The 19,441-nt window shown below is 35.1% G+C and overlaps 1 protein-coding gene and 1 long non-coding RNA gene across 2 annotated transcripts in view; both read right to left on the bottom strand.

The window, feature by feature from the left end:
* TNIP3 (TNFAIP3 interacting protein 3) overlaps window positions 1-19,441 on the bottom strand; it is a 71,492-nt gene that overhangs the window by 26,765 nt on the left and 25,286 nt on the right. Inside the window, exon 3 of the mRNA XM_060686451.2 lies at window positions 14,815-14,917. Within this exon, the coding sequence (XP_060542434.2) occupies window positions 14,815-14,917 (103 nt within the window). The remainder of the gene's footprint in view (window positions 1-14,814; window positions 14,918-19,441) is intronic.
* On the bottom strand, window positions 4,139-7,400 carry LOC132710498 (uncharacterized). The gene is made up of 2 exons (XR_009621207.2): window positions 6,717-7,400; window positions 4,139-4,370 (listed from the first exon to the last, which is right to left on the bottom strand). It is a non-coding gene; the product is annotated as an uncharacterized LOC132710498 (long non-coding RNA).

Genomic DNA, 19,441 nt, shown 5'->3' with positions numbered 1-19,441 from the left:
CCGGGAACATACTTACTTCTGAAATGCTTTCTGAAATTTTCTTGGATTTCATAACAACTTGTCTCATCCCTGAACAATTTTGGCTCTTGCTTTTTGCAAAGGGCTTTAAATGATGCAATATGAAGAAATCATGTACACTATGATAGAATCAATCCAAAGAGGAACACTAAAACTATAGTATCAGGAACTTTACATGAGAATTTCCCATTTTTTTCTGCGTGTCAAATGTTGAAAGCAATGGAACTTGTATTTGAATCTTTTATAAAAGGGGCTTTCCAGAATATCTCAAGCATACAGCCGATGATTAATGAATAAAGGTAACTGTTATAAATGCAAACTGCAATTTCCCTGTTGTCCTTCAGTTGTTTTTGGCTGGGTGGGACTGCACAGGCAAGAAAAAGAAATAGAGTAAATTTATTATTTCCTCACCACCATCCATGATAACCATTTCCTATCAGAATTTTTTCTATGCTATTTCCCACATGAACCAGAAAGTTTTCTGATCACTGTTAACACATACTGGATATTTGCCCATGACAAGGAAATGGGTGAATCATATTTTATACAGCAGAAGAATGACTATTCTTGAGGTAAATTTTAAATGACTATTCTTGAGTTAAATTTTAAATTGATTTTAAATTTGGTTGTTTTAATTTACAGCCAAAATATTTAATTATTTTAAACTGCTTTTAAATTTTGTATGTACTGTTTTTTACTTTGGCTGTTCACCGCCCTGAGTCCTATTTGGAGAAGGGCGGTATAGAAATAGGAACAAATAAATAAAATTTTAATACCACAAAGTATGTCCTTTATGACCTGGGAACGAACTTCAATGAAAGTTAACTTGCAAATAAACACATTTTCTCTATTGTGAAAATTGGTGGGTTCAAAAGGAAAAGAATTCTGGAAGAAACTTATGTTTTTACTTGAATAGAATAGAATTTTGATATAATTTCTAATCACAGCAATAATAAATTTATAGTAACTATATAGTTGTTATGAGCTTTTCCCTGTGTGGGAAGAACATTTGCTAAACTAAGAGCTGGTGTAAAGTTATACTCCTTGGTGATACATATCTGGATTGACCCATCATTAACTTAGTCAAAAAAGCAGAGGAGTACTGTACATCTTATATTATCTACTTTGTTTTTGTTTTAAATATTTTTGTAGACATTCCCAATTCATTTGATTGTTTGCCACACAAAGTTACACCATGTTTTGTGAACTGTTGTAGATTTATGCATTGAATGAATTTTCCATTGATAACTGCACCGATATAGCAACAGACTTTTCTAAATATGAATTGCAGATATTTGCTTGACAATGTTAATCAATAATAATGCTTTTATACAAAAAACCCAGATTTAACATGATAACTTCCCTCAAATAGCAACTAAAGCTTTAATAAGTTTCTAAATATTCTGGAAAATCTTTCTCTCCAGTTTTTCTAAAGCACTTTCAGTGCAATTTCAGGCTTTGGCTGCTACTCATTCATGAAATTCTTAATTTTAAAAAAGGAAATTCAGATTCACAAATATAGATATATTGTGTATTGTTTTCAATAAAGATTTGTTTTCCTAGAATTTTAGGTTAATTTTTGAATTTATAAGTAACAGATTAGAAAACTTTGCCTTTTCTCCATTATTTTGCTTGGAAGCTTTCTTACTACATGTCTGAATCAACATTTCTATTAATAACTTAGTAGGTATATTGGACAGATAATTAAAATGCGTAAATAAGAATATAGGTGAATATAGGTGAATAAGAATCTATGATAGACTTCCAGTTGGCGACCCGTGGCGGCATAGTGCTGTGAGAGCGATCGCTGCTCCACAACGCCACTTTTACGCCGCGTTTTGGGGACCCTTCAAGGTGTGGAAGCTTGGAGAGCTTCGTGGATAATAGCGGGATTTCGGCAAGCAGAGTGGTGAGAAGCAAGCACTCTCTGCTGAACTGATTGCCGCTGTCAAATCAACGTGGCGCGTCTGCCTCTTAATGGTGGAAGCTGCGATAGCCAACAAAGATGGGAAGCAAGGCATTTCGGTGAAGTTGGTGTTGGAAAAGCGCTCGTACCTACTCTCCTCGAACACGTTGTGATTGAAATCAGTAAAATCAGATCGGCTGGGTCGGACGAAAAGGATCCACAGAAAGAAGCAAGTGGTGACTGCAAGTGAAGGCGTGAATTTGGTCTGGTTGAAGGAGTGGGCAACTCTGGAAAATAAAAGACTCCTGACCTTGGAAGGGCATGATCTACAGAGGGGCTGGCATGCCTTTCTCTGGGACATAGGGAAAAGAGCAAGGACATATTTTCATAGTCATAAAATAAGGGATACACTAATACAGACATGGGGTGAAATAAGACGGAAACAATATACAAAAGTCCCGAGATGGCTCTCCACAATGGAGGCCAATCCTAACTTATTGGAAATGGGGAAAATGGTCAAATATAAAGAGATATTAGATGGGTGAGGGAACCTTAAAACAAATGAAGAACTGGAAGAACAGGGCATCCACATTGATTGGTGGCCGTATGCACAAATAAAGTCCCAGTACAAAAAGGACAAGGAGGAGTTTGGCGTTGAGATAGGTATTAATGAATTCGATAAGATATGGATGGGAACAGACAACAAAATATTAGCGAAATTATACAACTACTTGCTGGAATACGATATGATGGAAAAGATGGTTAAGGAACACCTTAAGGTGGTTATGATAGCATGGGCCAAAAATATCGGACAAAATATAAATTTAAATTAATGGGACACAATTTGGAATAGCAACCTTAAAATGACCAGGGCGGTGATTTATAAGGAAAATCATTATAAGATGCTGTACAGGTGGCATCTAGCCCCAGCCAGGATAGCTAAAATATATCCCAATATGAGTCCCAATTGTTGGAAATGTGGCCATCACCAAGGCACCTTCTACCATTGCTGGTGGACCTGCCCCTAAGTGAAAAAATTCTGGAAAATGATCTGGAAATGGCTTATGGAAATAATAAAAGATAATATTGATTTTGAACCGAAAATCTTTCGCCTGGGAATCCTGAAAACAGAATACAAAAAAAAGAAGAAGTATCTAATCATACATATAATGACAGTGGCAAGAATAACCTACACTCAGTATTGGAAGGAGAAAAAACTACCACCCAAAGAACAAGTAATCAGGAAAATATTAGAGTGCGCCAAAATGAATAAGCTAACATTAGAATTTAACGAAAGAGAGAACACGGAATATTATAATGTGTGGGAGCTATGGTACGAGTGGATAGAGAAAAGAAACAAAAAGTGAAATTTGAGAAGTATTAAGGTTAACTAATAATGATCATAAAGAGTTAACTATTACCATGTGCATTACTGAACTAAGGTTGCAATCTATGTAAATAACAAGTAAATAACATGTATATATGATCATAAAGAACTGTGCATTACTACCTGTAATAATACCCAAACCATATACAAGCAAAGATGCAATACTATGTAAATAATATGTAAATAATATGTATTTATATTTAACACCACAGAACCAAAAAACGCAGAATTGTATTTCTATATTTTCACAATAAAAACCAATTTAAAAAAAAGAATCTATGATAATTGAGTTCTGTGTAAGAATGAGAATGGAAATATATCACTTTTTGTGGGTGTAGTATATTGTAGTTATATATAGTTATTCTCATTTAAAATTTTACACATTTGTAAACGTGGGTGGATTTAAAGAAACCATAATTCACCCTTTCAATTTATGAGGGAAATTATTATAACTTCTATAGTAATTCCGAAGCTATATATTTTATTTAAGAACTCTCCATAAAATATGGGCATGTTTTCTCTTTTTTATGTAAAAATAGCAAAACAATTATGTTAAATATCACATTGTTATGTGTTCCATAATCAGTACCTTTCTAAGAAGATGCTAAAGAAACAATATAAAATATGCCAGTGTTACAGTTGTTAAGTTGAAAGAAATAATGCTAAAAAAGCATACTTTTACTATCCAAATATCACCCTAATAGAAAAGCCCAGTTTATCAATTTTCACAGGAAAATTGGTCATGTATGTTTTTTAAAAGTCAATGCCTGTAATATGTACAACTATGAGCTATTTCAGGTAGGCTAAAACAGTAATTAGACTATGTGAGGATTATAAGAATGTTTCTTTATTGCTATAGTGTACATTGACAAAATCTTGAAAGAATCTTGAAATCATGCCAGAATTTTCTTCTGTATTTTCAGATACCAAACAGATTCAAGCCAGGATTATCTTGAATTTCTTTCTCATGCTTTCTCCTTTCCCAAGAGTTTTTGAGTTACTGTTTGCTTTGTCTTAACAGTTCTTGCATTCCTTCATCAAATTTATCTCTGTGCACCTCTACAACCGTACCAGGGAAAGGGACATTTGAAAAAAGAGACAAAAGAAAATAAGTTGTAACTTGTTATTATTTCTACATTTCTTTCTTTCTTTTCTTTTCTTTCTATTTCAATAAATGTGGGTAATTTACAATTAAAAAATTAAAAGCAAAATATGTCAGAAAAATTATTGGTTATACCTAGTACCTGAAACTTCCATGTTTATGTGACAATGAGTTAGAAATCCAGGACATATCTCTTCTCACGTTTTAAGAGCTGAAAAGTAATAGTATATTTTTCTCCACAGGGTATTTGTATCTCTACCATCAAAAACTATTACACTATTACCTAAAGAGAGGTAATAACTACATGTAGTCTAAGACATTTCCAAAGAATTTAACTGAATTCATTTTACTGAAACCGGATTTGTAGGGGAAAAGTATGTTCTTATCTCCAAAAATTAGAATATTTCACTCTGCATTTCAAAATGTATTTTTTAAAAAATCTTTCATTAAGCTTTTTTGTTGTTATTATTGGGACATAAATTGAAGCACTCTTATTTCCCCAAATTCATTAAAATGTAATACAGTATTATAAATCTCTCTTTAGATTTCCAGATTATACAGTAAATTTTTCACATATATAGCTACTCCATTTTTTTCTCACCTGGGTGAAGCCACATTTATTTACTGATATATTTGCATTCCAAGAATTTTCATTACTGTTTTTAATGAACATCTCTTGGAAACATTTAATATAGGATTTTCATTACTTACCTTTAAATGTGTTTTTTTATTTGAAATAAGCTATATAACACATTAAGCCCATAACAAAATAGTAGAAAATGTTTGCCTTCAGATTACAATGTAATCATAAAGAAGGATTTATGACAGTATATGCAAGTTTCTTACAGTATTATATACCAACAGAACTCCTTTAAATAAAGTAAGCACCATTTTGATCTATTATGGCAATTTGAAGTTTTCAATTATATTACATACAGCTTCAAACAGACTCAAAGACATAAAGATTTTGATTACTCAACGTAAAAACACAAAAGGAATATACAATATATTCTTAATGCAGTTCTCCTTAAATCTAATATTTATGAAATAAATTATGGAAATGGCATGCTTAGATTAAAAAAATAAGCTATCTGCTTACAGCTAAGTAGACATAACTGTACAACAAACATGTTCCAATTACATTTTATATAATAAAACTACCATATTTGAATAAAATAAGACTAAATTATAACAAAAATACTAGAATGCAATAAATCATATCCACTTTACACTAAAAAAAAGTTTAAGAAAAAAAATGCCTTCTTCCCAGATTTTAATAAAATTTATGTATTTTATAAGACAGGAATGAGTTTCTTATGGAATATTTGGCCACAGAATGAGAAAATGTTTAATATGTTGGGCAATTTGATCAAAGTCTGCAATGTTGTTTTCTGGGGTTCTTGTTTAATTTGCTGAAGATTTTTTTTATTGATCTCAAATTTCATGCTACTCAAAAATGCAAGCAATAATAATTTAATTACTAATGATGAAATCCTTTTGCGTTGTAATTTTTGATTCCTTGGAAACAAGAGTCTTTGGAAGACAAGAATTTGGAAACATGAATTGCTAGCAGTTTAATATACTTGGGGAAAATCCCTGCAAAGCAAAGTGCAAGCTCTGCCAGTTTTCAAATCACAGGAAGCCTTCAAACATCTCTGACCAAATGTGCACGCAGGACAAAGAACCATGTTGAAAAGTGCAAGAATCCATGATATAACGTACTGTATATTCCCTTTCAAGTTTTATTTCTAAAATAAAGACACTGAGCCTTGGTAGTACAGTGGTCTAAGGCACCCTGTTATTAAGCTGGTTATTAAGACCAGCTGCCTGCAATTACTGCAGGTTCGAATCTCGCCAAGGCTCAAGGTTGACTCAGCCTTCCATCCTTTTCTAAGGTAAATTGAGGACCCAGTTGTGGGGGCAATAAGCTGACTTTGTATAAATATACAAAAGGATGAAGGCTATTGCTGAACACATTGTAAGCCGCCCTGAGTCTCCGGAGAAGGGCGGCATATAAATCAAATTAAAAAATAATAAAAAAAAACTGATTTCCCCCCAAAAAACAATAATCTTCTATAGTTTGGAAGAAGAGGGACCAATTTTTCCTTCCTTCTTTCATCTATGCAAATTAAAGCTCAACTTTTTATTATCATTTCTTCATTGCATCTTTTTCTTCTTTTTCCAGGAATATTAAGTCTGTCCCAAATAAATTGTATCTCAATCCTTGCTTGTATAAACAGAGATATAGAATCAAAATCATTAAAGTATTATTACTTTTTTATAAAACTTTAGTAACACCACACCTGGAACACTGCATCCAGTTTTGGTCACCACATTACAAAAAAGATATTGAGATTCTGGGAAAACTGTAGAGAAGAGCAACTAAGATGATTAAAGACCTGGAGACTAAAATAAATGAAGAACAGTTCCAGGAACCAGGTATGGCTAGTCTAGAGAAAAGAAAGACCAGGGGTGACATGATAGCAGTATTCCAGTATTTGAAGGGCTGCCACAAACAAGGGGGGGGGGGTCAACTTATTTTCCAAAGTACCAGAAGGCAAGATAAGAAACCATGGATGGAAACTAATCAAAGAGAGAAGCAACTTGGAATTAAGGAGAAACTTCCAACGGTGAGAACAATTAACAAGTGGAACAGCTTGCTTTCAGAAGTTGTAAGCGCTTCATCACTGGAGATTGTTAAGGAGAACTTGGACAGCCACATGTCTCAAATGCTCAAACCCACTTGAGCAGAGGGTTGGACTAGAAGACCTCCAAGCTCTCTTCCAATTCTATTCTGATTGAAGTAGAAACTGCAGCTTTACATTTGCTTCTAGCATGTACTGTATGCTGAATTGAAAATATACTGAATATTTATGTAAAGAAAGCTGGTAAATTTATTACTGTGTCTATCTCAGTTTTCAAAATTTTTACACTATGTGTGGTCATAGAAATTAGGGGAACCAATAATAGAAAATATATGTTGCTCATGGTTCAACTGAGTTGAACTACTAACTCAGACAAAAAATCAACTAAACAGCCTAATCAAGGCACTACTAAGAAGAAAAAACACCCCCAATCAACATTGATAGGTCAAGCTAACTGTAAATAAACTGAGAGCAAGTCTCACTCCCTTCTAGCTTCTAGCACTAAAATTAGGTAACAAAATATCTGCAAGAAAACAACCAACCAAGAGCACCAAAGATTCAACATTAAGAAAACCATTTCACTGGATTGCCCTTTGAGATATTATTGCAAAACTAGCATAATTTTTGACAGGTTCTGGGCCTATAGACAGGATCTGGGCCTATAGGACAGGATTCTGGGCCTATAGACATATTTAGAAGTGAGAATGTGAGAGAAAACTTCTCTCACGGTTTGCTGTGCCTATTGATTGGCTTCTGCTTTGGATATTTGAATCGGCCAATCAGAGCGCAGCTCCTAACTTTGAATTTCCTGGGCTTTTGTAACTGACACTAACACGGTATATAAGGAACTGCTCTCCAGCGGGAAAAACGCTTCCTGGGTCAGAGACAAGAGCTGAAGTCACTAAAGCCTCCTTCTGAGGAAGGAAGACCCGGGCTCCAATCGCATGGACCAACTCCAAGAAGAGCTGTATGGACATTGCTGAAAGGGAGATGACTATTGATATTCTTTTGTAGATATTGTTTTGTTAGTTTTATTAAATTAGTTTGTTTTGAACTCTTCTGTCTTGTTTGTTTGGTGCATTTGTAAGCGGATGAGGTTGCAGTCTACAAAACCTCCACAACAGAGAAGTTATGTAAACTCTCACAAAATGGTTGCCATGAATGTAGCCAGCCATTATTTGTTCAGCTACCAGAAGGCAAACCTTGTTTCCTCTTCTCCCAGGTTCCCCAAGCATAGTCTATCATATTAGCTTACCACTATTTTTTCCAAGAGGCAAACTTCCAAATAGAACACTGTAAAAAAAGTTTGTTTTATAAGTGTATCTGTATAGAACCCAGACACTTTATCAAAAATAAACATGGCATGAGGTTGTATATTTGCTTTGCAGCATGCTAATTTGCAATTAAATTATTTGCAATAATTTTGCAATTATTTTATTAATTATTTTATTAATTATTGAAAATAAATTTATTTTCTAAAAAATAATACATGGGTAAGATGACAAAGAGTGGCATCTCGATAGGTGCCACATTGCAGGCCCAGATTTTAGAGCAATGTGGATGAATAGAGTTGAGTAATCCCTGCCACAAAATAGATTGCGATAAATATTCAGGACCTTTGTGTATTTTGTCCCACAAATCATGTGATAAACATTTAATACATTAGGTTTGTACTACTGTCAATGTTAGGAAATATACTTGGAGGTATGTCGCTTATAAACAATAACAGTAACAGTTGAAAAGGACCTTGGAGGTCATCTAGTCCAACCCCCTGCTCACACAGGAGACCTATATTAAGGATTCGAACCGCCGAACTGCCGACCTTTCTGATCGACAAGCTCAGTGTCTTAGCCATTGAGCCACCTAGTGCGATAGGGAAACATTTTTTTGAAAACTCTGCTGGGCAATAATTAAAATGAAACTGGTTTTGAACTCCATTCTGCAAGAATTCAGTGCCAAGACAGAGGCTGAACTATATTTATGGGTGTTCAGATATATCAAGCTGAATCTACTGATTCTTTGGATCTGTTTGAGCAGGATTACAAGAAGCTTTTGTTAGGCTACAACTCCCATAGTCATTGGAGAAATAATCCTTAAATGATGTGTCAGGAAGCAAACCTAATAAATAGATGCATAGGTCACACTTGTTAAAGTATACATCAGAAATTTCACGAGAGAGAGCGGGGGGTAGGGGGGATAAGGAGGGACGGATGTTTATACCACTTCATGCCTAATACACCCAAATTATTGTTAAACAAAGAAACATATGATAGACACATTTCCTTTCTGTCTTCTAAAAGAAAGGCTAAAAAAGAAGGAAAGAGAAACAAGAAAGAAAGAGGAATGGGAAACGAAACTGGATGGAAAGCAAATGGAAGGAAGAAAAGCAAACTGAAGCCTGGTTATGCATTAGAAAAAGAAATAAATTCACTGGAAAGGAACAACTTTCAAGTAACAGCTACACCTCTGACTAATTTGTAATGGCATCTACATTTTCCAGCTGCAATATACTGTATGTGATCATTTGCAGTGTCTTTTTATTCCTTTTTTCTCAAAACCTTCTTTTATTATCAGTCTATTTGAAACCACATGAATTATCAGGGAGAAAAACTGTGTCTTCCTAGGGGGAAGTAAATACTGTATTTAAAGAATTGATTCAATTTCTTCCCTTGAAATTGAGTAAGAATAATTAGTTGCCACATCTTAGGAAAGGCCCACAATATTGCAACATAAGGCAATGAAAAATTATTACAGATGTGATTATTGATGCATAGAGCAGATGTATGCAATTCTATTAAATTCTCAATCATGTGGTTTTTTTAAGCTCAGTTTTATTTTCTCTACAAAGATTTCCTGGGAAGAGGAAATAGAGGAAGGAAGTAGAGGGAATTCGTTTACACTTAAGTTTTGAAAACAGACTTACAAGAGCCTTTGGGTAGTAGGATGTCAGTTTATGGAATTTCATTTGAGTTCTTTACTGTAGAAACTGTAAACACTAGCAAAAGGTATGTAGACAGGATAGGAGAAAATTAGCATAGGGTTTCAAAAGAAACACAAGAAAGCTGAAAGAAATATGCCACATCTTATTCTCAAAATGAAATGTAGCTAATAGCATTCTTTTCACTTCTTAAAGAAACTGAAGTTAATTAGCTATTTTTTAAAATATAATTTTATTAAAGTTTTTACATGAAAAAAGATAAATATAAGAAATATAGAGGAGAGAATAAGAAAACCAAAAGAAAAAGTGTAACAACAATACAAACAGAAAAGAAAAAGGTAATTAATAAAGTAACTTCCAATTTTCTTTACAACAGTTACAAACCAATTTATTATCTCTCATCTCTCTTTATGATTACATCACACAGATTTCTTCTATTCCATATTCAACCTTTTTAATCAGAAAATCTGATCACCATTTGATTTCTTTTTTTCATTTTTAGCAAAAGTTCATAAAAGGCTTCCAGTCTTTTACAAAAGTACTTTTGTTTTATCTCTGATCAAATAGATAAATATTGCCATTTCTGCAAATCCTGACATCTTCACAATCCAATGTAAAATTTCTATGCTTTTCACACTTCCAACATAGATCAGAAGTACTTTTATACATTTTAGACACTTTTTTTTAATCATACCAACAGTACAGTACATCAATGTAAATTTCAGTCCTTTTAACCACATTCTTTCCTACTAATCCATCTGTAGATTATAACCAAACTTCTTAGCTCATTTTATCATGCACCATTTAACTTGTTCTTCCATTTCAAACCTCAACAAAAGTTAATACATTTTAGTAATCGTTTGTTGATCATTTGTACACTGTTCAATTTCAAATTCCGCCTTATGTTGTTCAATTTCAGTTATTTTTCTATGTACCTTAAACCTTTATTTTAATTGTATATAAGAACTGGAACTATTGGAAATATTGAAAACTAAATGCCTCTGCGCTCAGTTGTTCTCTTGATTTCATTTTAAATTCTCATGTTCCTGTACTAACAAATCCAGATATGTTAACAATTTGACTTTGCCTGCTATTTCTCTTCTATAAAATGTGTCTTGTGTTGAAACTGATAAAAGTATTTTCAGGCACAGTCTGAGTTTATATCTATTCCATTTTCTTAATGTAACACTTCTAACATAGTGGTTTTGGAAATCCACATTAAATTTAACTTTATTGTACCATTAAAAAAACATTCCACCCTCAGGTTATCTTCTTCTACTGGTTATATTCTTATTCTAATATTCTCTTATTTCTCAAAAGTATCTACTCTTTCATCCAAACAAAACAGCAGGCTGCAAAATACAATCTAATGTCAAAAAGGTGCATTTCTTGAAAACTATACAGCACTTTGAAATTTAGAAGGCTGGTGGCAAAATTTATAAATTATTTACTTTTCATTAAAACATAGTTACTTTCTCTCTTTATTGTACACTTTCATTTATACAATATATTAAAATACTAATTTTGTCATAACCATTTTTCACTTACATCTACCGTATTTCTTGGAGTATAAGATGCACTGGAGTATAAGACGCAGTTTAGTTTTGGGGGAGGAAAATAGGGGAGGAAAATCTGCCTACCAGGTATTCATCTGGCTAGCTTCCTTAGTCTGGTCAGCTTCAGCTGGTTTGCTGGTTTTGAGCACGTGCTCGTGCTTTTTATCCCTTGCTTGGGGATAAAAAACAACTTCTAAAGCACAGCTGATCTTTGGAGAGAAAAGCAGGCGAAGCTCGGATGATTGCTTCCCTCGCTAGCACCTCGTTAGGGCTGAAAAATGGTTTTTAAAGCACAGCTGATCTTTGGAGAGAGAAGCAATGAGAAAAGCAGGTAAAGCACGGAGATCGCTTCACTTGCTAGCACCTCATTAGGGCTGAAAAATGGCTTCTAAAGCACAGCTGAGAGTCGGAGGGAGCAGGCAAAGCGCGGAAGATCACTTCACTCACTAGTACTTCATTAGGGCTGAAAAAAGCTTCAAAAAAGCTACATTCAGTGTATAAGACTCTGATTATCAGCCTCTTTTAGGGGGGAAAAAGTGTGTCTTATACTCTGAAAAATACGATATTTCATATATTCATATCATGTTTCCTTTAGTAATCTTATACAAATTCTGAAAGATGCATTTTGAAGTCTTGAGTATCTAAGGAAATTTGAACCCAAAATTTACTCTGATCTTCCCTGTGTCCCATCCACAGGAATAGGACACATAGGAATGTGTGCTATCCACTCATCATGAATCAGCAGAAATTCTGCTTCTGTTTCAGGTCACTGCTATTCATTTGACTCCATTCAAAGTAATGCATAATGAAACATAACAAATTTCATTAATTTACACTGCCTCCTCAGAACAGTACTCAAAACTATTTTAATAACATTGCAGTTGACACTGAATTTAGACTGTTATTTGCATAGGCTGGAGATGAAATGAATTACAACTTGTGCACAACTGATAAAAAAAATATATTTCCAGAGAACATCAATGCCATGACTAGGTAGAAATGAAGAAAGAATTGTAATGCAGATATAATATGACACATGTTTTGACACCTTCTTTCACTCACTCATCTACATAATCTCAGTCTTCTAAAGTAGAGGAGAACGTCACAAATATTACAGATGCCTTTTATTATTTATTTGGAATTATTTTTGGCAGTCAAGTGCTACAGGGAGGCAGGGCTAATCTAAGTGTTACCGTTTGGTTTGCACTCTGCAAGAAATTGCTGTAAGAAAATGGAGAAGTGCCCTTGGACTGTTTTAAAGAATTCTAAACAGGAATTGTATGTGTTTTTCGGTCCTATAATCCTAATTTTGTATTCTTTATAAACAACTTTGCATCCATGCAGTACTGTTTTCTGTCAATATTTCAAAGTCTACATGAACCATCCCTGAGAATAGTCAGGAGGTTATCAAAAATACCAGAAATGTTCTGCACATGATGGGTTGGACATTAGGAAAGACATCCTTCAGGAAATTATTTTTTCAGTCATCTGGACTTCTCTAACCTTCAATAAGTCTAATCAATTGACAATCACTTTAATAATGGAAAGGAACTGGCTTATGTGTAGAGAACAGATTTCACCAGAAGTCAGATCCACTTACATTCTTACCAGGCTATTATGTTCCTAGATCTAGACTTGTGATTCCATTATAACAAACTGAAATTTAACTAATTGAAACCAGTTTTTTAATGTTGGGGTTTAACGCACTATAGATATTTCTTTTGGCACTTATTTGGCTATTGCTCAGATGTTTTATAGATATATTGAGATTAAATAGAAAGATAAATTAAACAAACAGTATTGTTGAGTCATTATTGTCCAAAAATGTCTAAGTGGGAAATGAAACAAGATCTTTTCACTTTTCATTCCACACATTAACCTAACACCACACAAATAATTGTAGTAGGAAGAACTAAAAATATTCAGCAATGAAAAAAGGAGAAAAATAAGTACCGTGTTTCTCCAAAAATAAGACCCTGTCTTATATTTTTTAACTCCGAAATAAGCGCTTGGCCTTATTTTGGGGGAGGTCTTATTATTTTGGGGCATGTGGAGCAAGACGAGGCTCCTCTTGCCATCTTACCTGATTTCCAGCTCTGTGTTTAAATATTTTCGGGACGGCTTATTTTTTTGGGGGGGGAGGCTTCTTTTAGTACATGTGCTCAAAAGCCTGATTGAGCTTATTATCAGGGGATGTCTTATTTTCGGAGAAAAAGGATAGTAAGGTTTTTGAATTATTAGTCATTACTCACACAACTCTCATTATTCTTAGTATGATACACAAAACTAGTTAATGCAGAAAACAATGCTTTCTGTTTCAGTTCTTTATGTCAGTTTGTTAAGTCTGGGTTCTTTGGAATCAGGTGTAAACTACATTATTTTAGTTCTATCAAGCAGATGGTGTTCTTGGATTCTCCTTCCCTCCCCTAAATTAAGCACAACTGATTACCGTGAGGAAACAAAGCATGTAGTCTAGCAGCTGTTGCTGAAGAAACTCCACCTTTGAGTCTGATTGATAAAGAAAAGGTGGCATTTTCCCTTTGACTCATGATTATTTCATATAATCATGAGTTTTCATCTAGCTCTGATATATCTTCAAAGTGAAGATGTGTGGACAGAATAATAATTTGGAAGCTGCCATTTAGATCATCATTTTCAATCCATTGCACAGTATTGAAATTCAAAATAAAGTATTTCTGAGAAATCATTGTGCAGTATCTGATTGAATACCATGTGATAGTATTTCTGTATCTGAATAATGATATAACACTTCTTCACCAAGGGGAAGCATACTAATGATATCCGTTCAATGAATAAAAACACCATTATAAATATATTTTTTCAAATAAATCATACTGATATATATCCATCTCTTGTCTTCATACAGTTGTGACAGAATAATATAAAATAAATGAGGAAGCAAGAAGATGGAACTAAGAAGTATTGATCTCATCCTGAGCTATCATTTCATTGATGTGTTGATTTCAAACCTCCAAGATTAGTTCATAGATTATTGCAGAAGTGATTATTGTAAATCTGATGTCCAAAACCTGCCACACCAATGTAATGATGTCTTACTCTACCACACAAACAATGCCATCTCATGTCAATGTTCTTCGTACTACCAGAAAACAACTGCAGAGAGCAGAGTGATATCTGCATTAATTTAGCAATAAATGAAGTGTTTGTACAATTACGTAAAAAAAAATTCAACTGACTAATTTTAAGCAGCTGTCAAGAATGACAAACATAAGATACTTACATTTAAGGCACATGAACTGTCCTCTGGTTTCTTACAGGACTCTGGAGTATCATTCTTCCTGATCAAAATCCTTATTTTATCATCAAGTTCTACACTATCACATCTGGTTTCAGAAGAGAAAAATAAATGATACCTTATTTTCTAAAGACAACAAATATACATATATTAATTCAATTCTTTATTTAATTAGGAATATTCTTAAGCATATTCTAAGAATTTGCCAAAAATTATTCTGTCAAATCAAATTGGAGCTTCTGGTAAAAAAGATAATCTGTTCATTACGGTAGTTATGAATTTTACAAAATATTGTTCAAATATTTTTAAAAAGATGCTAAATTAGTTGATATTATGAATCTGCTGATCTAATAATCTTAAATATATCCATCTTGGAACATAAAATATGGTTCTCATATGTACTAAATAGCTACAACGGGGTTTTGTGGCCACATGTGTTAAGTTGTTTACATTTAAACCTCTTTGTTTTCAATGAAATATTCATTAGAAGTTTTGAATTACAGGACCACCCAGTGAAATAGTCTTTTAATTAAAGAGGTTTCTTTTTCCTATTTGGGCCAGTTTTCTATACTGTTTCATCCAGGGGTTTTTCTTATATATATTGTATTTCCATTAGCTGATCAAAAATTTTAAGCTTACCAGAAATTTTCTGTAGATTTGGACACACTTTTTTCACAGCTGAATTTTATTTTTTGTCTTTTTAACAAGAGATACAGCCTTAAAATATTATGATTGACAGCTATGCCAGAGACCCAACTTCCACAAATTCATTCAGTTCCAGAATTATCAGTTAACAATATCCATTTTCCAAACTGTTGCTCCCCAAATATCCTTTACTTGCACTTCAACTTTCAGAATTTACAGTTCAACATCTTGAGAGTACTAGGTTGGTAAAGACTGATATAAAAAACAAAATGCCTCTTTTTACATAAACATTTACATCCACAGTTCATTAATACTTAATACTTGGATGGATACTTCTGCACCAGGTGATTTGAAACAAGCATAGAAAATTGCTTACATAAAGAAATTTAGTTGCTGTACTGCAATTTTTATTTCAGCCCCATTGTCTCACAGGGTTGCTGCTGTGAGAATAAAATGAAGGACATCTCCATGGAAGCTGTACTGAGTTCTTGAAAGAAAAGCGGAGCCTAGCAAATACATTTTTTAAAAACTATCCACTGATTAGTATGCTGTCAAACACAGCTATATCTTAAATTAAAGCTACAAGCTTGCTTTGACTGCACTGATTGGAATCTTTTTGAAAGTACCTCTGCAGACTTAAATGAACTTAGAGACTGTAACACAGGGGTGAAATCCAGCAGGTTCTAACAGGTTCTAGAGAACCGGTAGCGGAAAATTTGAGTAGTTCGGAGAACCGGCAAATACCACCTCTGACTGGCCCCAGAGTGGGGTGGGAATGGAGATTTTGCAGTATCCTTCCCCTGGAGTGTGGTGGGAATGGAAATTTTGCAATATCCTTCCCATGCCACGCCCACAAAGCCACGCCCACAGAACCGGTAGGGAAAATTTTGGATTTCACCCCTGCTATCAGCTTCACCCATATGTCAGCTTCTGTGAAGACCTATGTGTACCCACCAGGAACTTGTGAATATACAGTTATAACAAACCTTGGTTCACAGCTAAACTTAAGCAGCTACGTCATTCCAAAGAGGAAGCCTACAGAAAAGGTGATAAGATGCTGTACAATCAAGCCAGAAATGTATTAACAAAGGAGATCAGAGCAGCAAAAAGAAGCTACTCTGAAAAGCTAAAGAATCAGTTCTCAACAAATGAACCAGCAAACATGTGGAAAACTCTTAAAAATATCACTGGCTATGGCAAACCTCCTTCCCAGGCTGAAGGAAATCAGCAACTGGCAGATGACCTGAACATGTTTTACTGCAGGTTTGGAAGGAAACTACAGCCACCTATCTCCACAATCCCCATCTCAGACACACCAACAATAGTAAAACCTCCTACAACTGATCCCATCCCATTGGGTTCACAACCCATAGTGATCACAGAAAAGGAAGTGCAAGACCTATTTCACAGACAAAAGCCAGGAAAAGCTCCAGGCCTAGACAAGATAACTCCTTCTTGCTTAAAAGTCTGTGCTGACCAATTGGCCCCCATCTTCACCCGTATCTTCAATAAATCACTAGAGATGTGCTATATTCCTTCTTGCTTCAAATGCTCTACTATCATCCCAGTGCCGAAGAAGCCCACCATCAAGGAACTGAACGACTACAGATCAGTTGCTCTAACATCTGTAGTCATGAAAAACTTTGAAAGGCTAGTGCTGTCCCACTTGAAAACCATCATGGATCCACTGTTAGACCCAGGGGTGAAATCTAAATTTTTTTGCTACCGGTTCTGTGGGCGTGGCTTAATTAGTGGGCAGGGCTTGATGGTAAGGTGACTGGGTGAGTGTGGCCAAGTCAATGTCATTTCTTTGGCCTTTTTTAACCTCCAAACACAACACAACACAACTGGCTCACCACAATGTAAAAGCAGCTATGCTAGATCCAAAATGGCCCCTGCAACAAGCAGGAACCTCACACAGCCACAAAAAGTCCAAAAAACCAACTTTCACACTTTACACACACAAAATTCCACATACAGTTTTGTGAGATTTTGTGTGTTTGTGTAGTTAGAGTGAAACACTCTAAATCTCAGAACACACTAAATCTCAGAAAGCTGCACAAATATTATTTTATTTTTATTTATTTTTATTTTTATATAAAAGCAGCTAAATTTAAAACTTCCTAAACTTTAAATAGCTAGGTCTAAAAAAAGAACAACTAAAAAAAAACCCAATTAACTATTTTTTTTAAAGCTCCCAAAGGGGAAAAAACTTACCCAATAGAACAGGGCTCTCCAACCTGCACCTTTAAGACTTGTGGACTTCAACTCCCAGAATTCCTCAGCCAGCTTTGCTGGGAGTTGAAGTCCACAAGTCTAGGCAGGAAGGCAGGCAGGCAGAAAGAGCTGCTCACCGATGAACTTGATTGCAGGCAGGGCGATTCAGTTGCTTTCTGATGCATGGATTGCGATTGTCATGTGATCAGCAGCTAAGGTAAGCAAGCTGGACACTGGGAGAGGGGGGACAGAAAAAAAGAAACTTTTTTTCTTTTATATGGCTCTGGCGATCCAAGCTGTTGCCTGATTAGCAGGCAACTCAGCTGGGATGTCAGAGCTTGGCTGGTCAGAACCATTTAAAAGGAAAAAAAGGCTCTGATGATCGCGGGGCTCAGCTGGGCATGGGGGGGCGTGGGCAAGGATTTTTGCTACCAGTTCTCTGAACTGCCCGCCGCTATCGCTACCTACTCACCCGAGCCAATCCAAACCGGGAGCATTTCACCCCTGGTTAGAGCCCTTGCAATTTGCATATCGAGCAAATAGATCTACAGATGATGCTGTTAATATGGCTCTGCACTACATCCTACAACATCTTGAATCTCCAAAGACCTACACAAGGGTTCTCTTTGTAGACTTTAATTCAGCATTCAATACCATCAGTCCAGACACACTTCTAACTAAGCTAAACCAGCTACAGGTACTTGAACACACTTGTAAGTGAATCATAAGCTTCCTAACAAACAGGAAGCAGCAGGTGAATCTAAGCAGAATCAGATACCTGTACAATTAGCACAGAGCCCCCCCCTTCTCTTTTCTCTGTATACTAATGACTGCATCTCTAACGACCCATCTGTTAAACTACTGAAGTTCGCAGATGACACAACAATGATCGGTCTCATTCGAGACAATGATGAATCTGCATACAGACGGGAGGTTAAACAACTAGCCTCGTGGTGTGACTGGAACAATCTGGAACTGAACACACTCAAAACCGTAGAAATGGAGATAGACTTTAGGAGAAACTCTTCCATACTTCCACCTCTCACAATACTAGCAACATAGTATCAACAGTAGAGACCTTCAAATATCGCAAGATCTAAAATGGACAGCTAACTTCAAAAAGGTCATCAAAAAAGCACAATAAAGAATGTTCTTTCTGCACCAACTCAAAAAGCTCAAACTGCCCAAGGAGCTGCTGATCCAGTTCTACAAAGGAATTATTGAGTCTGTCATCTGCACTTCTATAACTGTCTGGTTTGGCTCTGCAACCCAACAAGATGGGCACAGACTTCAGAAGATAATTAGAACTGCAGAAACAACAATTGCTACCAACCTGCCGTCCATTGAGGACCTGTATACTGCACGAATCAAAAAGAGGGCTGTGAAAATATTTACAGACTCACATCCTGGACATAAACTGTTTCAACTCCTACCCTCAAAACAACGCTACAGAGCACTGCACACCAGAACAACTAGACACAAGAACAGTTTTTTCCCGAATGTCATCACTCTGCTAAACAAATGATTCCCTCAACATTTGATTGATTTACTAAGTCTGCACTACTATTAATCTTCTCATCGTTCCCACCACCCATCTCCTTCCACTTATGACTGTATGATTGTAATTTTGTTGCTTGTATCCTTACAATTTATATTGATATTGTTTCCTGATTGATTATTTGTATCCTATGACTATCATTAATTGTTGTACTTAATGATTCTTGATGAATGTATCTTTTCTTTTATGTAC

This window comes from Pantherophis guttatus, chromosome 8 (assembly GCF_059756535.1).
Source record: "Pantherophis guttatus breed Tessera chromosome 8, ASM5975653v1, whole genome shotgun sequence".
Lineage (NCBI taxonomy): Eukaryota > Metazoa > Chordata > Lepidosauria > Squamata > Colubridae > Pantherophis > Pantherophis guttatus.
The sequence above is the reverse complement of the archived record's forward strand: the minus strand, read 5'-3'. Positions and strand labels throughout refer to the sequence as shown.